Below are 26,296 nucleotides of genomic sequence, written 5' to 3'. Positions count from 1 at the left end.
GTCCAATTCGTTCGAGCACTGTGAAGGGTCCATAAAACCTTGCAACAAGCTTTTCAAAGGGTCGTCTTGCCAAGGAACATTGGCGATAAGGCTGCAATTTCGAAAACCCCAGGTCTCCTGGTTGGAACTCCACGTCCCTGCGTTTCTTATTTGTTGTCAACTTCATAACGTTCCGAGTTGTGTATAAATTCAGTCTTAAATCATCTAACAGGCAGTCTCGCTCCTGTAAGACTTCTTCCAAACTATCTATAGGAGTTTGGCCAGGTCTGATACATAACAACTTTGGGGGTTCACGACCATAAACAATTTGGAACGGACTGAATTTGGTGGAGGAATGTGGAGTAGTATTGTATGAGTATTCCGCCCACGGAAGCCATTGAACCCAGGTCAGTGGTTTATTCCCTACAAAGCAACGAAGGTTTGTTTTCAAAAGTTTATTCACTATTTCAGTCTGGCCATCCGTTTGTGGATACTATGCAGTACTTCTTTTGGTTCTGTGCCGTGCAAGCGAAATAATTCTGTCCAGAAATGGCTTAAAAAAACTCGGTCTCTGTCTGACACAATCGAAGCGGGAAACCCGTGAATCCTTACAACTTCCTTGACAAATGCATCTGTCATATTAATAATAGTAAAAGGGTGTTTTAAGGCCACAAGTGGCTGTATTTGGAAAGTCGATCCATAATAACCAAAATAGTGATCATACTCTTCGAAAAGGCCAAGCCCTCCACAAAATCCATGGACAAATCTTCAAAAACTCGAACTGGAACAGGTAAGGGTTGGAAACAACCCAGAAGGGTCCTGTTGGGAGTGTTTGTGGTGTTGGCAAATGGTACAACGACAAACATAGTGGGCTACAACTTTTCTCATGCCTGCCCAGAACCACTCCGCAACAATTTTTAAATAACATTTGACCTCTCCGACATGCCCCCCACTAAAGAATCATGGTAATATCGCAGAAGGAAAAGTATTAAACTCGAATTGTGTGGAAGGACATGCCTGTTTTTGTAGAGTAGTCTCTCATTCGAGACTGTGAAGTCTTTATGATCCTTGATTTGATGTTCAACTTCGTGCTTTATAACTTGCAAGGTTGGATCATTATCCACCTCCCTTCCGAGTTGATCCCAATCTACCTCAATCGAACTTAACAACAAATTCAAGAATATTTGTTCTTCCGGATACCTGGACAGAGCATCTGCAGCTTTGTTCGGCACCCCTGATTTGAATTGGATCTCAAAATCAAACCCAATCAACTTTTGTACCCATTTATGATAATCAGTTGAATCTCACGCTGTTGCGTTATATATTTGATACTTTGCTGGTCCGTGCGTATAATACAATGTCTTCCATTTTGCACTGCTAAACATACAACCATAAGTTCTTTCTCATAAATCGATTTGTGTTGCGCCTGCACCCAAAGCAATTTACTGTAAAAAGCTAATGGACGCTGATTCTGCATGAGCACTGCCCCCAGCCCATATCCCGAAGCGTTGGTTTCGACAATGAAAGGCTGTTCAAAATTCAGCATGGCCAAAACCGGAGAATTTGTCATTATTGTCTTCAATTCGTTGAGAGCTTTTGTAGCTGCTAGGGACCATCCAAATTTGTCTTTCTTAAATTATTCCGTAAGTGGTTGGGCAAGCTATGCATACCCCTGGACAAACTTGCGGTAGTACCCTGTTAGACCCAAAAAACCACGTAAGTCCCTTAAATTGCAAGGTTGTGGCCAGTCCTTTATAACCTGAATTTTATCCATGTCCACTGCGACTCCCTCTTGAGAAATAACATGCCCTAAATAATCCACTCATGTCTTCCCAAATTCACACTTCATTAGATTAGCGTATAAGCTGTGTTGTGACGGCGTGCCCAAAATAATATCCAGGTGCTTGGTATGCTCCCCGAAGTCCGACTATACACCAAAATGTCAACGAAATTAAAATACCAATACAAAATGACGCAAAAATGGCTTGAATATATCATTCATTAGTACTAGAAGGTCGCTGGAGCGTTGATCAAGCCAAAAGGCATGACCAAAAACTCGTAATGTCCGTCGTGTGTACGGAATGTAGTCTTGTGAGTGTCGGTGGAGTTGATCAAAATCTGGTGATATCGCGACTTAAGATCCAGCTTTGAAAAATATTTAGCTCCGTGAAGTTCATCTAAAAACTCCACAATTACCGGGATCAAATATTTATCAGGAATATTGTCCTTGTTGAGTGCTCAATAATCAACGCAAAATCCACGAGCCATCCTTTTTTAACTAAGAGCACGGGGCTAGATAAGGGGTTGTTAGACGGTTTTATGATCCCTGCTGCTAACATCTCTTTGATGAGTCATTCTATTTCATTTTTTTGACACTGGGTGTAACGGTACGGGCGGACACTCACTGGGTTTCCACCTGCCTTCAACACAATAGAATGAACATGATCTCGCGTCGGGGGAAGCCCTTTTGGGTCTTGAAACACCCTATAATGCCGTTGAACCGTATTTACCAAAATATTTTACTTCTGCTTCTATGTTCACGGCCAATTTTACATGTTCTTGCAATTTCTCCAACCGGTTACACTCCACCACGTACCATTTCTTCACCTTCCTTAACGTCTTGATCATTGCCTTAAGAGAAATATGAGCTCTTACCAATGATGGATCTCCTACTATTTTAACAACCTCTGCCTATTTATATCAATTATCATCCCTTGCGTTTTCCAATTTGTCAATATTGTGCCCAGTTTTTCTAACCACTGGACACCCAAAATTATGTTCGAGCTACCTAATTCCAAAGGCAAAAAATCCTCACAGACTTTCATACCCCAATCTAACTACACTCGCACTCCAATACATACTCCTGACCCTTTTGTAGCATCTTCATTGCCGAGAGAAACTTTAAACGGCCCTGATTGTGGGTGGCTCCAGGATTGATCATGATCACCACCTTCGCATCTCCGATCAAACCTCATAACTTCATAGTCTTTGGGTTAGAGATCTCAATGACTGAATTCAGTGATACCTCTGTCGGTGTCTCATCTACCGGAGATGTTGGAACATCACTACCCCCATCTTCAGACTTTGTATCCTCCTCATCCTTTACGAGTAATACACTGAGTTCACGGCGCTTGCAACGATGTCCAATGTTTCACTTATTGTCACAACGGAAGCAGAGCCCCTCGGCCCTCTTCTCTCGTAATTCAGCTTCTGAAAGTCTATGAACCTCTCCTAAATTCTTTGACACTGATTGACTGGCTGGATTTATTTTCGGAGATTGCACTGTTGACGTCGAATCACTGGCCCCAATACTCCAACTACGTCCTGAATACACACTACTAGCAAGTGAACTTGTTTTGGTAAACACACTCACCATCCTCTTAGAATTATTTGCCCTATTCCATTCCTCCACTCGTAAAGCATACTTCATAGCCTGCTCCAAAGTAATCGGACCCAACAACCGAACCTCCATTCTTATTTCTTCGTTCAACCCATTGAGAAATTTCCCCAATAAAATATTCTCGGAAATGCGTTCAAGAGGGGAAACTGTTTCCATAAAGCGGCGGTGATACTCCGTAACTGTAGAAGTTTGAGTGGTAGCGAGCCACTACTCATACAAGGACCCACCAGCTGCTAGTATAAACTGCCTTAAAACAAAATCATTCAAATCACTTCAAGTTCTTATATGCCTCTGTTTATTCTCACATTGATACCAGAGAAGGGTGTCCCCCTCCGTAGCCACCACTACTCCTTAAGTGGGCTACTGTAATGCAAGTGTTACAAGGAGCGTTACATTAGTTAAGAGATTTTTGGCCTATTATAATACCTCGCTTGCAGTGTTATAATAGCTATAAATTTACTGTTGCAATGAATTGTTGGTGTTGCACAACATGTAATACCAGCACATGGTGTTACATTAGGTACTTTTTAATTTTTAATAATTTTAAAGTGAAAATATTACTACATAACTAGTATTAAAATTATATTTTGAATTATTAATTAATCATGAATGTAACATCAAATTACGAAAGTTATTGTAAATAAATAAAAAAGTAACTTTGGTGGTTCATTATTTAATAAATAATAATTTATTATTAAAATTTAAAAAATTAAAAATTAAAAATAAATATTAAAAATTAAAAATTGCTGAACCTTTTGGTGAAAAAGAAGCGGCAGTTTTCCCTCCAAAATGAACATAAGGCCCGTACTAATTTCTTCATTTATTTTATAGGTCTTCAAATTGGGGCTTTTGTGTTTTTGCTCCAATTAACCGGTAATTGTTAACATACTTGCTCCAATTTAAACAAATTTACTTTCCCGTACTAATGTCTTTTCTTTCATTATGAAATTTCAGTCGATTAGGGCTTTCCAATTGGGGTTTTTCCTCATTTATAGTCTGGAGTTAAAACTTTCAGTAAGGTTTGTACTTATACTTGGGTTTTGATATTCACTTGGGTCTTTAGTCGTATGCATGTGTGTATTCGATTGGTTATATTTATTTTTCTTATCATATTCGATTTATATATTTACTTGATTTATTTGTTATTTGTTGTTAAGTTGAAATTTAGTATGTTTTGGTATTTCTTGATTGTTCGGTTAAAGTGTCGAAAATGTTAATGTAATGTGATTCGATGCCAGTTCAAATAACTATATTTTGTTTGATATTCCTTCTACTGATGAGGTAAATTGGAAAATTGCAAAATGTGTTTATTGTTTTGATGTGAGAAAGTTGTTATATTTATACATCCTTTTGCTGGTTTCACACTATCTCTTGCACGCTTTTTGTGAACTGATTAGTAATAATAAGAGATATATGTTGTGGAAATATGTTTATTCATGGCTTAGGTTATTACGTATATTAAATTAGGTATATGGCTAGTTCCGCAATATCTCTAAAGCTGTTGCAGTTTAATCCGGTCCAGACTCGGTAATTACGTATATTAGTATTGTTAAGGTGACGATATTGTGTCCTGGTAATGGGATTTACCAAAGAGTACTGTTTTTCTGTTCATGTTTATCATTTACCCCTACCAGACCAGGTCATCTAATGACCCTTATATGTGTGTTGTACGATTTGAGATAGACTAAATTCGATGGCCCTGGTTTACTCTTCCCTTTCTAGTTCTCTCTAGCTAATAATTTTTTTCTGTTTTTTATTATGGGAAATAGCCATACTTAATAATATATATTTTTTGTAGAGAATTATATTGTTAACTAAGTCAAAAAATTAAATAACAATTCTAACCTTAAAACTTATATTTTAACCAGTGATAGTATTTATTGAATTAAATTGAAAATGTAGTGTAAATAATTAGGGATATATATTGGTATAAGTGTATTTTAATTATCTTTATATATTTCTATTTGGAGTCCAAGTTTGACAACCACCGCCATGTAATGGAACCTAGTTAAATTTATGTTATATATAGAACAACAGTTAAATTTATGTTAATATGTCTTGCTCCTAAAGTACTTATTGTTGGGTTTCGAGCACATAAACGCAACGAAAACAGTAATTAAAAACGTGAAAAGCAAAATTTTCGAAACCCACCGCAGGATCCATGCGAAAAATAGATATTTAATCCGTAGATCGGATTGTTTACCTTAAGAAGCTTTATAAATTGGTTGACTAATGGAGATCCAAAGCTTATTCAATCACCACGCATCCCGCTCTCGCGATCTACGCTCTATCGGTATCCTCACGAATGCTTGAACTCAAGGATTGGATGTGTACTAGCACAAACTCGTTTCTTCTTGTTCTCTCCATTTTCTCTCTTGGTGGCTAGGGTTTTAGTAAAAGTCTTGCACACAAAATCAGCCACACAAGATATATTATATAGAGAGTAGAAAAATGAATTATAACTCTTAACTAATTAGGAGTTATTATTAATTCAAAATTCCTATTTGTATTATAATAAAGTCTCACTTAATTATTTAACAAATAAATTTCATAATTAATATTAGTAAATTCGAATATCAATATTTATCTAATTAATTAAGTCATACTTAATTAATATTATAAATAATTCGAATTACTTTAATATAATTTAAATTAAATAATCCTTCAAACATTCTTAGTGTGTGACCCTATAGGTTATTATTACGTTGGCAACGAATTTCAAATCTAATTTAAAATCGTAACAATGAGCGGCATCTAGTAATACATCATTACTACCCAAATAATAATAATTGAATCTAGTTTATAGATTAAACTAGAGGCATGTAATGTGTCATCCTCATCATAGTTTAATCCAAGTTTTCTTGATCAATGAGTAGACTATCATATCAAATCAACATTTGAGCGTGGCCACGCATTTCATAGTCTAGCTCACACAAGAGGCCAATAATATCACTCCTAAAATAGGCGGGTTAAATCACATCTCATTCATATTTCTCATACGATTCATAATATACCCAATGTCCACTTTTATCATTACCCGGTCAAGGATAACTTTTAATGGAATCAATGTATATTATTTCTCGTATAGAAATATAATGACTTCAGGTCTAAGGACCATTACATCATTATCACTGTGAGAATTACTTATGACACAACAGACATGTAGAATCTCACATTGGGTCTGTCCAGCACAATGTACATATACATCTTCTTGTGTTTTTGACTTTAGTATCACTATACCTATGATCAATGAGATGTGATTATCAGTCAACAAACACACCAGTCTTAATACATTATTATTGTCCCTTAATAATAACACTCGACTAAGGACCTTTAGGAATATTGATATTATTCTCATAATCTCATTTCTAAGTTACGTACTTAGAAATATAGAATTGCATATCATATTTTATGGACATTTATTAATCTAACATTTATATCGCAGTAAATTAAGAATTAATAAATTATAAAGAGAATAATCGATAGAACATAAACATTAATAATCCTAATGTCTTAAACTAAAACATCATAGTGTTGTCTCTAGGGCATAAACACTAACACTTATATCATGCCCTGGTAATGTATCATGAAGAAGAGGAATACAACGTTAAATATTATATATATAAATTTTTTGTTATGTTTGTATTCATATTTTACTATGAATATCGATATATTGTATATATTTAATTAATTCGGCTTTATAGGTGCAATCTTGGAAAGGGCCTAGGTTTTAGAAATGGAACCTGATAATGATTTGAATAACTGGATAGGACTTCCAAGATCCAACAGAGAGTATAAAAAGGGGATGCAATTGTTTGTGAAAAAGGCATTTCCCTTTTTTCCAAAGGTGATGAAATGAAGTGCTCCTGCAAAGATTGTAATGATTGTATGTTGCATCGTCAAGATGTAATTTACGATCATTTAATTTACAGAGGGCCTTCTTTGTTACATGTCCAGTGGTTTTGTAAGATTTTACAAGCCAAAGTAAAAAAATCCACGGATTTTAAGGGTTGTGAAATGGGGACCAGTTTCGAAGATAATTTAGGAGCGATGTTTGATTGTACGGGCAGGAGGTTTCAGAATGTAGAACAAGGACCAAATCTGGAGGCTAGAAAGTTTTATCAGCTTGTCGAAGAGGGAAATCAACCGTTATATCCGGGCTGCACAAAATTTTCTCAACTTAGTTTTATGATCAGATTTATCACCTAAAGTGTGTTCATGGAATTACCGAGTCCGCCTTTGGGGATTTATTAGTTTTAATAAAATATGCCTTTCCAGAAAACAATGTACCATTATCCTTCGACGCTGCGAAAAATATAATTAAAGACTTAGGTCTTGATTATTATAAAATACATGCATGTCCAAATAGTTGCATGTTACATGGGCCGAAAATGAAGATAAACAAGTTTGTGATACTTGTGGGGTTTCGAGGTGGATTTTACAAGAAAATAAAGGCTCTATTGCTCTTAATGATCCGACCAAGTTGATTAGCAAGGTTCCAACAAATGTGATGAAATACTTCCCTTTAAAACCGAAGTTGCAGAGGTTGTTCATGTGCAAAGAATACTCGAAGCTCATGACATGGCATAAAACGGAATGAATAAGAGATGGGAAATTGAGGCATTCGGCTGATGCCGAATCTTGGAAGACAATGGATGCAAATTATCCCAATTTTTCTTCAAAAATACGAAATATAAGACTAGGCGTAGCTGCTGATGGATTATGTCCTTTTCGTACAAAAGCTAGTCATTGTACATGGCCAATTATACTAGTAAACTACAACCTCCCGCCTTGGTTTAGCATGAAACAAGAAAATTTAATTCTTTCGACGTTGATATCGGGTCCAGATTCTCCTTCAAACAGTATCGACGTGTAGATGCAACCATTAATTTCTGAGTTAAAAGAATTATGGGGTTTTGGTGTCCAAATATATGATGCCATGACTTATCATAATTTTAATTTACGAGCAGCGATGTTATGGACCATAAGCAACTTTTCAGGATACGCTATGATTTCCGGTTGGAGCACAAACGGTAAGCTGGCATGTCCGGTGTGTCGTTATGAGACATGTTAGGAATATCTGAAACATAGCAAAAAAATGTGTTACATGCATCACAAAAGGTTTCTTAATCCATTGCACAAATGGAGGTTTGACAAGAAATAATTTAATGGGCAGATTGAAATGAGGCAGAGTCCACAACCATTAACGAGAACAGATGTTGATCAATTGTTGGTTGGGTTTGAAAACCATTTTGGGAAAAAGATTAAGAAGAAGAGAAAGCGAGAAAATAACACCCCTTTTAAAAAGAAGTCAATTTTTTTATTTGTCTTATCAGAAGCATAATCTACTCCGACATAACCTCGACGTTATGCATATCGAAAAAACATTTATGACAAAATATTAGGTACTTTATTTAATATTTGAGGGAAGTTAAAAGATCACTTAGGCTCTGTTTGGGATTGCTGTTAAAAATTGTTGTGCTGTTAAAAAAAGTGCTGTTGTAAAAATCAGATTACTGTTTGGTAATTTTTTTGATACGTATATGTTTTGATGCAAAAAATTAAAAATAATGATGCTTTTGGTAAGGTTTGATGGTGAAATCAGCATCTGCTTCCCGCAACAGCTGAAAAGCAGCTTTTTCTAAAAGCATGGGGGGACTTGCTTTCTCTAACAGCAGCTTTTAAGCCAAAAGCACTTTTCAGAAAAAGCAGCTTTTAAATTTTACCAAACAGTTTTTTAACTGCTTTTCAGCGAAAAGCTACTGTTACTGTCTGCAACAGCAATACCAAACACACCCTTAGCTGCCCGTTTGGATTTACAAGAAATGGAGATTCGAAATTCCCTTCATCCGGTTAAATCTGCCGATGGGAAGAAGTTTGAAATTTCTGCCTCAATCTTTGACATGACAAATAAGGAGAAAGAACTGTTTTGCAAGGTATTGAAGAATATGAAACTTCTTTACGGTTGTGCCTCCAATATCAGTATGTAAGTGCACATAGACGAGAGGCAGGTAACGGGGTATATGAGCCATGACGCGCATTTTATACTCCACTACTTGTTACAATTTGCTGTGAAGAAATCATTAAAAGCTGATGTTATAAAACCGTTAATCAAATTTAGCGCATTTCTTAGGGGTTTATGGACTAAGGTCATTCACTTGGATGATATCAAGAGGCTGCAAGAAGAAATTGTTGACATCCTTTGTGAATTTGAGATTATTTTCCCCTGCCTTCTTTGATATCATGGTGCACCTTCCCGTTCATCTTTGTAAAGAAATTCGGTATTGCGGACCAGAGCATCTGCGATGTATGTATCCTATTGAGCGTTATCTTGGAAAGCTAAAAAATTACGTTCGTAATAGGAGCAAACCCGAAGGTTTAATTGTAGAAGGCTACTTGGCTGAGGAGTGTGTCACATTCTGCTCAAGTTTTTTGGGTGGTGAATCAACTGATATTGGAGCAAAAATAGCAAATGTGGAGTATCATATTGGAACAAGAAGAAATAAAGACGGAAAAGTTATTCATTTAAATTATTTGGAGTGGAAAGCGTGCCATACCTACATTCTTTTCAATTGTGGCAATCAAGAAATTGAGACATTAATTGAGTAAGCTTTTTAAACCCTACTTCATTTAGTGAAAACTATAAATTTTGAACTTTGTCTTTCTTCTAAAACTGTTTCAACATAAATTTTTATAGGAATCATCGGACTTTAGTGGATGGTGATTCCAACTCAAAAAAATACAGAAGAGAACAAACACACTCCGAAGTTTTTTGGAAATGGTTGAAAAAAGAGGTGGAAAAAATGTTCAACATTTCAACTGATCTACGTTTGCTTGCACTGGGTCCTAACCGAATAGCTACGAGGTTTAGTGGCTATGTGGTTAATGAATTTGATTTCATACAAAAACAGAGATTCCAAATGCACTACATAAAACAACGGCGTATTTTTTACCGCTGTAACCACTAGCTTTGCGAGTGCGAAAGATGAAAACCCAATCATCGGGGCCGTCAATTACTATGGATCAGTTATAGAAATTATTAAAGTTGACTATTGGGGAGCGTTTCCAGTGATTCTTTTCAAGTGTTGTTGGTACCAAGAAGAGAAGGATTCATTTGGTTTCACCAAATTGAATTTTAAAAAGTTGTACAGCAAATCAGATCCATACGTGTTGGCTTCACAAGTGCAACAAATTTTTATGTCGAAGATCCGACTAAAAATATGACGCACTGTGTTATTAAAAAGTTACCAAGGGACTGGTGCGACGACGCCGATGACCAAACTCAAACTGAAGATCATAATGACCACAACCATCTTGATAATCATGATATTATTAATCAAGATGGTGAATTTAATTGGTTTAGGGATGATGTCCCTAAAAAACAAATTCCTATTCCACAAACTGAAGTGGAAAATCAAGATGTTTAATATCTGTTTCAGTTCAAGATATAATCCTTAAGACAAATTCATGTATTTCTATTATTTCTTAGTTTGGTTATTATACTCTGAATATATCAAGTTTGTGGTTAAAATATTAACTGCTAAAATTTGAATCGAACGCATATGTTTTATTTTCTTGTATCTCTGTTTTTTATATCATTTTCATGTATTTCTGTTTTTTAACATCAATATTTAAAGCGTTCATGTATAAATACTACATTTATTTAAATATGCTCGCATATGTTTACATGAATATTGCATTTGTTTCTAATTTTTATATATAATTTTCATGTATTTCTATTTTTTTATTAATATTGCATCTGTTTAAATGTGCTCGTATCTGTTTATCAATATTGCATATATTTGTAATTTTTATATCATTTTCATGTATTCGGCTTATTCTAATAATCTTATTTCCATTTTATGTAGGATGGAAGAAAAATGTGTGACTTTAAATCTGCACTATGATGGATTTTTTAAGAAGACTACTTATCACGGTGGACAAAGCTTTATTGCTAATAGACTGGATACTTCAGAATTCTCATATAGCGTGCTTATGGAATATGTCAAACATTACATGAAGTTGACAGAAATTGGAGGGGTGTAAACCAAAGTTGCTGATGTTTGGAAATTGCTGACACGCGATAAAGAATTGATGGATCTTGTAAATGAAACTAAGCAGGATCATGAACTTCATTTGTATGTTGACACTGTTATTGACAAAGAAGTGGAACCTTCAGTTCAGATGCAGCCATGGGTAATTATACGATCGAGAAAGAACCTAATTCAAGGTAAACATATTTGAGATTTATTTAAGAGGCCTAATGACATTTCTACTCGATAAGAATTTATTATAACCATTCCTTGCTTTGACAGTGAATAATTAAATTTTGTTATATACTCCAAATATTTATCCTAATCATAAGTCAAAACCAACACCGTATCAATTGGATCTTAGTGAGCATAAACTCCAAGAGAAAAATTCTCGAAAATACTAATCCCACATGTATATAGACACACACTTAAATACATATTCACTAGTGCCGTATGTTTACCATGACTGTTCAATATTCTTTCACAGGGTCAACCAAGGACCAAGGGAAGCGTAAATTTATGACTTCACACCAGCCCAACAGGAACAACAAAGAAAGATGAACAAGTAGAAGTCACCTGAGCTGCCCAAGAGGATTTTATCACCACGAAAGTGTAATATTCCAGTTGCGGAGACTCAAGAACTTGAAGAAAGACTGTTAATCCAAAATGAACAGCGAGAAGGAAGTTGAATTTACATGGAGACAAGATAAATGGCAAAAGTACAGGGAAGAATGACATTGCTGTTAAGGTAGTCATTTTTACTAATTTTGTAATTAATTTTCCTATGCCCCTATGTAGTCAAACTAGCATGAATGTAAATTTGGTGTAATGTCTAAATAAAAAACAAGGATAATTAATTGTGTTTTGGAACTGTTACAATGTGTTGCAGTTACTGGAACAGCCGTCGCAAGGAATGAATAAGTATGAGCTACTTAAAAAGAAACGTGTGCAAGAAAACAGGGCAAAGTTTGATGAACTTGGGTTAGGTAAATATGGGACTAATCCAACACCACCTACAATGCAGAAATTCAAGGGGAAAGAGAAAGACAATGAGGTTCCAGATGAATATGTCTTGGAAAATGAGAGGGAAAGTGATAGTGATGATTCGCCAAAGGTATACGCATCTTCCCTAACTAATTTAAGTATGAGACTGCAATTTTCGGTAAAATTCACTTAATTGACTTAATTAGGTCAATTATTTGAATATTAACAATTTAATACTTCATTTAGTCTTCTTGTTTCGTCTCAGTCATAATATTTTAACATTTTGATGAAGTGAAAAATATACATTAAGTCATAATATATACTTAATTCACTTAATTGAATTTTAACATTTTATTTGAAATAACACATCTAGGTGGTGAGTGTCGACATAAGTACTTATATATATATATTTATTTATTTTGTTTTTTTCATAATTGTTCTTAATAATCAAGAAGGGGAGTATTATGATTATAATCCACTTAATGTCTATTTTTCACTTCATCCGTTTACTCGTTGTTTTGATTTATACTAATTATGCTTAAATTTTTACTTCATTCTATTTGTTTCATATATAGAGAGAATTTATTCTGTGAAGGAAAAAAAGACACTACCACCTGGTCCCAGAACTGGTTCCCGAGCCACTGCAGCCACGACTACGAACACGGAAGCAAAGAGTTCATCTGCTCGAAAACTTATCAATCCAACTTGTAGTAAACTGTTGACATAGTGTGCCAATTTTGAAAGTGGATCAGTTGCCGCTAATATAGCGTTGCGGGAACGTCAGATGCAGAATCTTGAAGTTGATCCAATGATAGAGGATGTTGGTGAGTCGAGTTTACAGAATTACCAAGAAGTTGTTGAAAAAGGTAATAAACATGACACTTGAGTATGTACTTGTAAGATTATTAACAATTATATAGCAACTATGACCCGCAATTTTCTATTATATTGTTCATATGTGGCCAGGTCCTAAAAAACCTCGAGGACGGATAAAAATGTTGAAAGTTCAAGGTAGGAGTGCTAATGAAAAGCTAGTCATTAAATTCAGTAAATGGGTCAGCCAATTGGAGAAAGGGAAATTAGATTTGAGTTGAGTAATTTTCTGGGGACCCTAGTCAAGGATCATGTGTCGCTTACTCATGTTAACTGGCATGTTGTTCCACAAGAATTGAAGAAATTATAGTGCAATATACTCTGGTATTCTCAGTTTTACCAATTAGCCTGAAATTTCAGTCTTATTACTACATGTGCATTGAGATAATGCAAAGTTTGTGTTTAACATATTATAGGATAGGTATGATATTCATGCACACGGGAAAAAGTATTTAAACAAGACAATTAATACTCTTCGGAGAGTGCACAAGTCACGTGTCAAAAAGGCACATTATACAAAATATCACAGTGACGAGAAAAGGATTCAAAACAGGCCGCATGAAATTCCAGATTTTAAGGTTTTGTTGAAGTATTAGGCAGACGAAGAAGTTCAGGTCAACACATTTAGCTTCATTTATTTGGCATCCAATATCAATTTGAGTTGAGATTAGAGATTTGTTTTTTTTTATTTGTAACAGGTACTTGCAGAGGAAAATGCAGCCCGTCGTAATTCTTATACTGACCCTCAAACACTTAGTCGTAAAACTCTTGTTGAAGTTAAGGAGAAACTGGTATGACATTATTTTAATTGTATAAGTGAAATTATTATATTTAGGTATAATTGCAAAACCAATATAGTCTCAATATTAGTCAGATTATTAATCAGACTAAAAAATATTCAGATAATTATTAAATTAGTTGCTCTACTTATTATTAATCAGATTGATATTTTCTTGGCCCATATATCATTATTGTTTTTTATTTTTTATTTTACATTTATAATAATGAATTCCCTAATTGTCATATTATTTTTTGTACATGCCAGAAAAATAAAGACCCAAATCAGGCCTCCCCATTACAAGTTAAAGTCTATTTCGAAAGTCGTAAGCACAAAAAAGGGCGCAAATATAAGACAAACAGGGATATAATTCAGAAAAGAATTGTAAGTATATTTAGTTGTAAATAATGAACCTGAGTTTGTTTTACCTATAACAAATTTAGGTAAATTTATCTTATAGTCCACTAAAGAATTGTAGTTATATTTAGTTGTAAATCAAAAAAACTTAGTTTATCCTTTAACAAATTTATGCAAATTTGTCTTATAGGATTCCATTGACGAGATGCTGAAATAAGGAAATGATGCCGATGCGATGCTTCTCAGTGGAAAACATGGACGAGATTGGTTGGTGGGAAGGCAAGGTACAGTACTTGCCTCAGAAAACAATCCATCTCTTCCTGAACCTGCCATTGATGAGTTGACCGCAAAGATATCTCGAAATCTGGAGAGTAAAATTGAAACCAAGGTAAACAGAAAAGTCTAGGAGAACATGGTTTGGATGCTAAAAAAACTAGCAGAGGCGAATTCTGGTATGAAGTGTGATATTGGAGACTTTTGTGCTACCATCTCAAGCGATCAAGACGACAATGGCACTCCAATCACTCTTGCCACTCAAGCAGGCGACAGTTCTTAAATAAGCTCAATTGTTAAATATGTTATCAAGTTTCATGTTTATCGTGTACTTGGTTACTTTTGTACTCTCATGTCTTGGTATTTAGAAACTTGACTATGTAGTAGTTATGTCGTACTTGTTGGTGTTGGAGAGATGAGACTCTCCTGCCTTGGTGTTCAGAATTAATTATGTACTAGTTTTGTCATCGTTGTTGGCGGTGTTGGCATTGGGATGAGATTATTTGTAGTAATTTGGTCGTCGTTGGCGTTGGGGATGGTTTGGAGAATTTACTCTTATGTAGTTTTTGGTTTGCAGAGCCGAGACTCTTATGTATGCAGATTTGATGTTTTTGTTGATTATGGATTATTCTCAAATCAAATCTTATATTTCAAAAATGTTTAGAATAACTGTTACATTTGCTTGCTCTTGTGTAACATTTGTTTACATATAATGTTACATTACCTATGTTACTAGTGTTACAATAGATAAAAAGACTGTTATAATACACTTATTCCAGTGTTGCCTAACTAAAAAAATTGGTGTTACAATGGATAAAATTTACTGTTATAATAGGCAATGTGGGACCCATAGGGGGTCCACGTGGCCCCCACATACACATATGGGTCCCACATGGGCCCCACTTATGCAATCTTGATCAAGCTATTGTATCATTCATATTGCGTTACATTTGGGTCTGTTAGTGTTACAGTAGTTGCCTATTGTAACGTTTTCCTCTTTGTTACAATAGATCAGTGAATTGTAACATTAGGGTATCTATTGTAAGGCTCGTTGGAGGTCCCATATATCTAGAGCTCTAATACCAATTGAGTAGAATTAAGTTGTATTATGTTGCAATTTAGTGAACTTAAGAGTTTATCACAATATTTTACTAGATTACTTCGAATTACAAGCCTGGGTTTGTTATTCTGAATCTTCGAGATACCAGTATCTCGTCCGCAATAAAGCAAAGACTATAATTTGCATAAAAAAACGCTAATTCCCTTCCTCGATCCTCTTTAAGGTTTTTTTATCCTGCTTCCTGTTTTTCCCTCTTCATTTTACTAAATTCCCCGTCATTCTTCTTGGACTGGCCCATTTATTTGCTTTTTAGTCCATTTGTACACGATAAACTTCTTTGGTTGGGCCTGTCCATCTGAGTTCATTGCAAACAAACAGGGATAAAAAATAACCATACTAGCCATATTTTGGCCCTCTGTAATTTGTATATTAATTATATGATTTGGAATCTTTATTTGTAATAAAATAGATTCATTATAAACATGTCAGGTAATTTTAAGTTTATATGCTTTTAAAGATGGTTTTTTAAAATACAATATTTTTTAAAAAATATTTTAAAAATATTGTCTTTTTTAAACTTATTTTCAAAACTATAAATGTTTAAATTTTATTTTTAAAAATACTATTTGCAACGTCTGCAACCAGTCATGCAATTTTTTTTAAAATTGGTTTTAAGGTTGATTTGTTACAAATTTGAAATGCAACTAATGCAACCTCAAAATTAACATTTTCAAAACTTGAAACTATGTTGCATAACACCGGTTGCAAACCGTATTTTTGAAATTGAAACTTAAAATTTGTTTTTTTTAAATAACTTGGAAAATGGTAATATTTTAGAAAATAAGATTAAAAATCTAGGTATTTTGGGTAATATTCCTTTATAAATTTCATAAAATTTGTATATAATAATATATTTTTCTCATTTATTCATTTTTTTGGAGCGACTTATTACGGGAATACTTAACATTTATTATGACAAAATACGCGGTACAATTAATAATTTATTCGCGATTAAAATTAGTCAAAAATTTACACTTGACAAATTTATTTGACTAATTTTTAGAATTCACGAGTTAATTATAACTTTCTTTCTAATAAGTTTTTGCATATTTAAATAAATTAACAGTTTTGGAGCCAAGTAAGTCTTGCTAATATGCAAGTTTTTTGTCTTGTTCATTTTTGTGACAAGTTCATAATTTTTTTGCTGTTTAATCATTGAATCTTATTTCATGGCTAATCATAATCAAAAACTAGAAGATCTGTATTCAAAACTTTCGATTGAGGATGAGGATGAGGGTGGTATAGTACTGGGAGCGGATGAAGAAATTGTAAGAAAATCGACGGATGAGTTCATGCTGGTTGGAAGGTTTTTGACAGAGAAAAATATAAACTTTAACGCTATGCAGAATGTACTTGCGTCCCTATGGCGACCAAAGCAGGGGTTAGAGGTGCATGACCTTGGAGAGCAAAGGTATGCATTCATATTCTATCATATCTTGGATGTAAGGAAAGTTTTGGAGGGCGGACCTTGGTCGTTTGAGCATAATCTGCTGGTACTTCAACAATATTCAGAAGGGGATGATCCATTATCGGTAGCTTTGGAAGAGAGTGATATATGGATTCAAATATATGATTTACCAAAAGGATTTGCTTCGGAGAATGTGCTGAAAAGTGTGGGTAATTACATTGGGAAATTTGTGAAGTCAGATCCAAACAATTTCAAAACTAGTTGGAAATCTTTTCTTCGTATTAGGGTTACCTTGCAGGTATGCAAGCCATTGAAACGGCGTATGAAAATTAAGAGGGAGGGGGGAAACTGGGGTTGGATAAACTTTAAGTATGAACGTCTTAGTACTTATTGTTTTGTGTGTGGTATGTTGGGTCATGCTGATAGAGATTGTGTTGTGGTATATGCGAATCCGGAGAAGGAAGTGGAGAGAGCGTATGGTCCATGGCTGCGAGCTCCAACGAGAAATATACAGGTGAATACAGGGGCAAAATGGCTCCGGAATTCAGGGTCGGAAGGCTCAAGTTCTTTGGAATATGGGGGTAGTTCAGTTTTCCGTTCAGCTGCTCGACGGGATGATTTGGGGCCGGATTTTGTGGAGGTTGATGGAATTGTTCGAGAGAAAAGTGGAGTTCAATCAGGGATTACGGTTATCTCGCGGAATCAGGGGGATAGGGAGGAGTTTGAAATTCAAAATACAGATAACGACGCGGGAATAAATGATGTTGTGGTGTAATTAAAAAGAAAACGTATGAAAGGAAATACGGATGGTAATAATGGGCCTAGTCATATGATAATGGATGGGCCTGTTGAGAATACTGTGGCAATATATGACCCAACAAAATTGGAAGACAATTCAAAAAACTTTCTTGGGGCGGGCTCTGTGGATCAGGCCCGCCTAGCCAAATGAGTGCCTTAGCTTGGAACTGTCGTGGGCTGGCCAACCCACGAGCAGTACGGTTTTTAAAAGAATTGGTAAATCAATTCAGGCCAAGCTTAGTTTTTCTTTCAGAAATTTTTGTAGATAAGAATAAAGTAGATATTGTGTGCAAGCAGATGGGATTCACAAATTGCTGGGTTGTGGATACAAGTCATCATGGAGGTGGAGTTGCTCTTTTATGGAAAGGGGAAGACTCGATTGTAGTGAAAGATGCTAGTGAGAATTTTATTGATGTTGAGATTGTTGTGGAACAGGTGGGTCGATGGAGATTTACAGGGTTCTACGGGTATCCGGAGAGACGAAGGAGGTATGATTCATGGAATTTGTTGAGGAATTTAGCTCGGACTTCTAATCTTCCTTGGTGTGTGATGGGTGATTTCAATGATCTAATGTATGCAACAGAAAAAGAAGGAGGTCGAAATCATCCACGAAGACTGTTAGACGGGTTTTGTAATGTAATTGAAGAGAGTGGTTTACATGATTTAGGTTTCTCAGGTCATCGGTTTACTTGGGAAAGAGGAAGGGGTACCGATCAGTGGATTCAAGAAAGGCTTGATAGGGGCTTGGCAAACACTGCGTGGAGGAATCTATTTCCGGATGCGGAGATTAAAGTAGTTGAAGTATCCACATCAGATCATCTTCCATTGTTTCTACATTTGAATAAGAAAATTTATGTTCCAAAGAGTAGAAGATTCAAGTTTGAAAATCTGTGGCTCCATGAAAAGGATTGTAAAGAAATTGTTGAAAGTAGTTGGAATGAAGAAAGAGATGCTAGTATCCTGTGGAAAATTCATAATTGTAGTAATAAATTAGAAGAGTGGGGCGGGGGAATTGTGAAAGAGTTTAAGCAAAATCTTCAGAACGCAAGAAATAAAATGAGGAGATTTAGAGCGTGCAAAGATAGGTATGGGGTTCGTAAATATGATATTGCTATGCAGGAGTATCATGAGTTGTTGAAGAGGCAGGAGGTATATTGGCAACAGAGGGCGAAACAGTTTTGGCTTCGTGAAGGTGATTCTAATTCTCGGTTCTTCCATAAGTATGCATCAAGTCGTCGGAGAAATAATACAGTAACACGTTTGAAGGATAAACACGGAGTGTGGAAAGAGGATGTCATGGAGGTGCAGCATGTCATCAGTGATTACTTTGGTGAGTTGTTTAGAACATCGGGAGCTATGGAAGGTCTTACGGATAGGGAACTTGTAAACAAAGTTACGGATGAACAGAATGAGTCCCTTATGATTCTAGCTACAGATGAGGAGGTAAGAAAGGCTGTTTTTTCTATGCATTTGGACAAGTCCCCTGGTCCGGATGGTTTAAATCCAATGTTTTATAAGACTTTTTGGCCTGTAGTGTGTAATGATGTGGTTAATTTCTGTAATAAGTTCATTTCTGAAGGGGTCCTACCGGATGGAATAAATCATACATTGGTTTGTCTTATACCAAAGGTCAAGCAGCCTGAGCAAATGACAGATATGCGTCCAATTTCCTTATGTAATGTATTGTTTCGAATTTTGTCTAAGGTGCTGGCAAACAGATTAAAATCTTGTTTGAATCAACTGATCTCAGACAAGCAAAGTGCTTTTGTGGAGGGCCGTTTACTGACAGATAATGCTCTTATTGCGTTCGAGGTGAATCATTACATTAAGAGGAAAACGCAAGGGAAAACAGGGGTTGTTGGTTTGAAGCTGGATGTTTCGAAGGCTTATGATAGGCTCGAGTGGAGATTCTTGGAGCAGATGTTGAAAAGATTTGGCTTTAGTGAGAGTTGGGTGGATAGAATGATGTTATGCGTTAAATCAGTTTCGTATACATTTACACACAATGGGAGTATTTTTGGGGAGGTGATACCGGAACGAGGGTTATGTCAAGGAGATCCTATATCTCCTTATTTGTATATTCTTTGTGTGGAGGGGTTAAGTTCAATCATTAGAAGAAATGAGGCAGTTGGGTTAATTCATGGTTGTGTCATTGCTAGGGGAGCACATGCTATTTCCCACTTACTTTTTGCCGATGATTGTTATTTATTTTTTCGAGCAACAAATATGGAAGCAAAAATAGTGAAGGACATTCTAAATAGGTATGAAAGGATGTCGGGTCAAGCAATAAATTTTCACAAGTCAAGTGTTAATTTTAGTCCAAATACGGCTGCATCGGTTCGTCAAGAAATTTGTCAGAGTTTGGGTGTTAGAGAAGTCTATGATCCAGGAAAGTATTTAGGAATGCCAATGAGAGTGGGTCGTAAAAAGGTTGAGACCTTTCAATTTTTGAAGGATAGGGTTAAACAGAAGCTTCAAGGGTGGGGGAACAAAAGTATTTCAAAGGCAGGGAAGTTGATTTTGCTTAAAACTGCGGCTCAATCCATCCCGAATTTTTGGATGAATTTGCTGTTGATTCCAGAAGAGATATGTGATGATATTGAGAAAATTATGAACTCGTTTTGGTGGTGTAATGGGTCATCAACGAGTAAAGGGATTAAATGGATTAGTTGGAAGCGTTTGTGTGTTGTGAAAGAAGGAGGGGGTCTGGGAATGAAAGATTTGCATAATTTTAACATGGCCATGCTAGCTAAACAAGGATGGAGGCTGGTTAATAATGATAATTCTCTAGTCTCTAGGTTAATGCAGGCTCGGTACTATCCAAAGGGAGATTTCTTGAATGCTACGGTAGGACCAAATCCAAGCTTCATGTGGCGAAGTATTATGGCTGTGTAAGACAGGGGTGTCGTAAACGTATAGGTGATGGAATGAGTACTCGTGTCTGGAGAGTACCTTGGTTACCAGATTCCAGGGATGGTTGTTTGATTACGGAGATGCCAATAGAATTAGAAGAAACAACGGTAGCTGGTTTGATGGATGAATCTGGGTTGAAATGGGATGAAGACATTTTACAAGATTTGTGTAATGAACGGGATAGGGAATTAATTCTGCAAATTCCTATTCCTGTGCAGAATAGAGAAGACAATTGGTTTTGGTTGTTTGATTCAAATAGGAATTTTTCAGTGAAAAGTGGGTACAGACAGCTTCAAGGTGAAATTCAGAAACCTCATGCGAAGTTTTGGTCCAGATTATGGAACCTGCAGTTGCCTGGGAAAGTGGTAAATCTGGTTTGGAGGGCGTGTCGTGCATGTCTCCCAACGATGATGGCTTTAGCAACTAAGAGAGTGTCTGCAGATAAGGTATGTCCGTGGTGTTTACAAATGGAAGAAACAGATATTCATGTTCTGTTTGATTATAGTTTTGCACGGTCAGTGTGGTTGGTTTTTGGACTTCAAAACAGTATTCAGTTGAATTGTAATGATAAGGTTTTTGATGTGGTGTTAAGGGTGTTCGAGTCTCTTTCTTTAGAAAAATGTGCTCTGTTTGGTTTGGCTTGTTGGAGTATATGGAAGAGAAGAAATGATTGGGTATGGAGCAAGGTGAAAGTCTCGGTGCAGGGAGTTAAGGCTGGGGCGATGACAATGCTGCAGGATTGGAAGAATGCAAAAAAGAATGAAGTGCAGAACTCACAGGAATGAACACAGGTACCAGGTAGTGGTCGGAAGTGGTGTTGTCCTGCAGTAGGTTGGGTGAAAGTTAACACATATGCGGCTGTTTTTGAGGATATGAGATGTGTAGGTTTAGGCTGTGTTGCTCGAGGGGATACAGGGGAGTTCCTAATGGCTAGAGCTTGTAGTCATCGAGGGTTGTTAACTCCGAGGGATGCTGAGGCATTGGGGCTAAAGGAGGCGATTTGCTGGGCAGTAGAGAAGGGATTTAAACGGTGCATTTTTGAGACAGACGCGAAGTTGGTGGTTGATGCAATTCATGGTAGTCATGGACGAGATCCGTTTCACATGATTGTTAAGGATTGTATTAGTTTGTTTAAGCATTTTGACGATGTGCTAATGGCTCATGTTAGTAGATCTGCGAATGATATGGCTCACTTGTTAGCAAAAGCCAATCGTTCTATGTCAGATTTGGTGCAGGAATGGGTGATAAAACCTCCTCATTTTATTTCGGATGTAATTGCTATGGATTCTTGCTGATTTATAAAACTACCTTTCTCAAAAAAAAAAATAACTTAACTGCCGATATCAAAAGGTTAAAAATAACAAAAACATACTAGAAATTACATATTATAATCAAAACATGAAAGAAGTATTAAGAAATCCTAACCAAAATCAAATATTGTTTTTATTTAATTGAATTACATACACCTAACTGTTCTTATATAAATGGCGCCATGGCGGGGTGATAACAACCGGTGCTACAGCAAAGATCTCTAACTCTCTCTCGCGTGTACAGACACACATTGGTGCGCTCTCTCTCTCTCTCTCTCTCTCTCTCTCTCTCTCTCTCTTTCCCTCCCTCCCTCTCCCTCTCTCTCTCTATCACTCTCTCTCTCTCTCTCCCTCCCTCTCTCTCTATCTCTCTCTCTATCTCTCTCTCTCTCTCTCTGTCATAGAGACACACATTGATGATGGGTGAAGATATCAAATTGCCTCCTGGATACAGATTCTACCCAAAGGATGAAGAACTAATTAGTTATTACTTAAAACCCAAGGTTCTTGGACAGAAGCTGCAATGCAATTTCATCGATACCGTTGAACTCTACACTCCTAATTCTACTCCCTGGCAGATGTTCGATGTTAATTCTTGGATGGACTCCCAAAATAACCTTACTGAGAGGTTTATTTACGTCTTCACAACATTGTCTAAGTTGCGTACTTCTGAGAGCAGTAAGGCGACCACAAGTAGAAGTAGAGACAATACTAGTAAGAAGGCTGGCTGTGGTACCTGGGGTGGAAAAACAAATTGTAAAATCAGGGATTGTAAGGGTAATGTGATCGGAGAGAAGAGATTGCTGGTTTTTGAGATTAATGATGTCGGGGCTGAATTTGAACTTGATAAGGCCGGATACTTTAAGATGCACGAGTTCTCCTTATCGGGGATTAATAAGGGCCTGAAAGGCGATCTTGTTCTTTGTAAGATCACATATGATTCTTCTAAGAAGCCTCCACCTTCTAAAAGTGTTTCTCATGGTCCTAATCATAGTGGTGAATGTCAAATCAAGAATGAGAATCTGGAGGGAGCTGAGTATTTAACTTCAAAAAGTGTTGATGAGATGAATACTGCTGTTGGTGATAATCTTGAGGGAGAGAGTGTTGGGGTTTTGGAGAATGATTTGGAGGGAACGGGAAATTTGACATCGAAAAGTATGGTTGAGATGTATAACGGTGTTGGTGCTAATACTGAGAACACCGAGTCTTTAACTTCAGAAAATTTACTTAAGATGGATAATGGTTTTGGCGATTTTGATAATTATCTAGCTGGTAATGATCTATATAACAATAGTTATCCAGAGTTGGGTGAGTTTGCTGGGGATCCCGGTTTTGACATCAATTGGTATAATGACTTGCTGACTTCTGGTCAAGAAGACGAGCACGTTGAAGATAGCAGCAGCAAGCTTGGGAAGAGGAAACTGGAAGAGGAGAATCTGCATGGGAGCAATAAAAAGATGTGTCTGAGATAGCTTGGGCAAGTAACTGATCTGTGCATTACTAGTTGTCTAATTCTCTACTACTGACTACGGTTCTCATAGTTCTTTTTGAGTCGTTTTGCTTACTCGGTTGAATGATTTTGTTTAAATAATAGGTATATGCATTACAATTGTCTATATATAGATTACTTATTAATGATAATTTTCGTTGATTCTTGTTCATTATTTCATTGTCTGTTAATCGGATTTGTTATCGATTACTCATTGAAATTTGAGCGGTAAACTAGATAAAATTAAAAAATATATATATTTTGAAAAATTGATCAGGAGAGTAAAATTCTTTGTATCTGGTAAATTAAATTGAACCAGACCATTAACTATTACTACTCCAGTCCAACTGCCAGCATTCATCCTACAGTTCTTTGCTTTGGATAAACTCGAAAATGTGGTTATGGAACGGACAGAGAGAGTACTCGTTCCAAATACCAACTTCATGATCAGGCATATTAACACAGTAGTTTACCAGAATTTAAGCTTTAGTGATGCACAACTAACTAGCATCTAATATTTATAATGATCTGCACATCCTTGAAGGTAATCATCCTTCTTTGTCATCTCCCTTGTTCTTTGTTATTCTTTTTCATTAGTTCTGTTCTGAGGTAATACCTTAATACATTACTCTACATTCTTCACACTGACACACACGTAGATGGTGCCCAAAACATGGCACTACTGTTATCTCTGCATGCACACACAATTTGTATAATACTATCAAGCATCTTAGGGCAAATTCTGTTAATCCGTGATTTCTGATGATGCATTGAAGAAGTCTACAACAAATCAGATTGTTAGTTAGTTAGATAAGTATTAGATCTTTGTTTAAATGTTAACTTAGTTAACTGGATAACATTTGACTTATCTTTTCAAAACAAACTCTATATTAGATAAAGCTAACATATTTCAAATTACTTATCTTTTTCAGGTTTATCTCTTTCAAGAAACAATACTAAACGGATTACTTGTTTTACACATTCTAATATTTCAAACCTAATCTTATCTTTTATTATATTCAAAAGAGTTTGAAATACAATCTATATGTTACATGTTTTCTATATATACTTGACTTGGTGTTTTTCAGAAACACACAACTCTCTGCACTTTCCATCTTATATCTTTCTGAGAAAAACATCCTCCTAATTACATTCATTGATTATCCAGTTAATTAAGAGTTTATAGTCGAGTTGTAATCTTTCACATTATTATCTTTGTATTTGAAAGAAAAGTGTATTGTATCACTTGTCTCGGGTTGTGGGAGTATTGATTACAAGATCAAAGCCAAGTAGCTGTGTGTTAGGGAAAGGGTTCTTTCATTCAGGGCCAAGATTGTAATCAAGGAAAGTTTTGTAAGTACTTTATTTAAGTGGATATAATACATTCTCTATGCTAGTTGGCATGGGGACTTGGATGTACGCCATAGACTACGTATAGGGGTCGAACCAAGTGAAAAGATTCGGTGTTCTTGCATTATCATATTATCAGCATTGCATGTTTATATTTCTGCAATTTACATTCTGCTGAATATATAGTATCTGTCTCATTTAGATACAGTTTGTCTCATTTACTAAGACAAAAGAGACTGTCTCATTCGTGAACAGTTGCACTTTGACTAATTCGATTGAGCCTACGAATTTCATTTGATATCAGAGCAGGTGCATTTAATTCTCTTTTTAGTGTTTATTTTGCTAGCGATCCATGGCTCAACCAGATAGATATTCAAACAATTATCCACCACTGTTTCATGGTGCTGAAAACTATAATGACTAGAAGTTCCGGATGAAAATCTTTCTCCAGCGTGATGCATTCGAATGGGATGCTGTAGAAAATGGTTTTACAATTCCCATGAAAGAAGGGAAGCCAAAATCTCTCAAGGATCTTTCTCCTGAAGAAGTGAATGCAATGAACTCCAATGCTAAAGCTATGAATTATCTTCTCAATGGCATGGTAGCTACAGAATTAAGAAAAGTATCAGCATGTACTACTGCCAAGCAGATCTGGGATACGATCAAAGTCAGCCACGAAGGCACGTCTAAGGTACGTGAAGTAAAATTAAGTATGCTAATGAGTGACTATGAAGGTTTCAGGTTGGAAAGAGATGAAAGCGTTCGAGATGCTCAAGGGAGGTTTCTGACATTAATGAACTCTATCTCACTTCTGGAAAGGATCATTCCTCAATCTGAGATTAATAGGAAAATCCTCAGAGCAATGCCAAAAAAATTTGCTCCAAAGGTTACCATTCTGCAGGATTCGACCCTACTTTCGACTATGGATACTCTAACACTGTTCAGTGAATTGGAAGAATTCGAGAACCAACTACGTAGATATGATGAAGAAGATGAAGCCCCCATGAAAAAGACTCTAGCTCTTAATGCAGATGCAGGTGATTCTTCTGAAGATTCTGATGAGGAGATTGCACTTCTCACTAAGAAGTTCCACAAATTTCTGGCCAAAAAGAATGCATCTAAACGACCCATGAAGTCTTCATTTCCAAAGAAAGAATTCAGACCTAGTTCAAGCAAGGAAGGCAAAAATAATCAAAACAAGGATGCATGCTTTGAGTGTGGAAAGAAAGGT

The 26,296-nt window shown here is 36.0% G+C and overlaps 1 protein-coding gene and 1 long non-coding RNA gene across 3 annotated transcripts; both read left to right on the top strand.

Annotated features, from left to right (window-relative positions):
- Positions 1-702: 702 nt before the first annotated feature.
- Positions 703-15,298, top strand: LOC141692921 (uncharacterized). 2 transcript variants are annotated; one of them, XR_012562959.1, is made up of 12 exons: positions 703-1,695; positions 4,211-4,252; positions 4,334-4,398; positions 11,248-11,609; positions 11,900-12,160; positions 12,302-12,526; positions 12,992-13,262; positions 13,363-13,593; positions 13,686-13,883; positions 13,968-14,060; positions 14,315-14,431; positions 14,595-15,298. It is a non-coding gene; the product is annotated as an uncharacterized LOC141692921 (long non-coding RNA). The 2 variants fall into 2 exon arrangements; XR_012562958.1 differs by having other exon boundaries at positions 12,972-13,262.
- Positions 15,299-20,930: 5,632 nt separating this feature from the next.
- Positions 20,931-21,701, top strand: LOC141692032 (uncharacterized). Its single transcript, XM_074496776.1, has one exon. It carries the CDS (start codon positions 20,931-20,933, stop codon positions 21,699-21,701), a length of 771 nt encoding a protein of 256 aa, XP_074352877.1.
- The last annotated feature ends 4,595 nt before the right edge of the window (positions 21,702-26,296 follow it).

Source organism: Apium graveolens, chromosome 10 (assembly GCF_009905375.1).
Source record: "Apium graveolens cultivar Ventura chromosome 10, ASM990537v1, whole genome shotgun sequence".
Classification (NCBI taxonomy): domain Eukaryota; kingdom Viridiplantae; phylum Streptophyta; class Magnoliopsida; order Apiales; family Apiaceae; genus Apium; species Apium graveolens.
This window is presented reverse-complemented; position numbering and strand designations above follow the sequence as displayed.

What these genes read in the sequence shown, in the direction of transcription:
- LOC141692032 (XM_074496776.1), top strand. Translation starts at nt 20,931, where the DNA reads ATGAGTACTCGTGTCTGGAGAGTACCTTGGTTACCAGATTCCAGGGAT.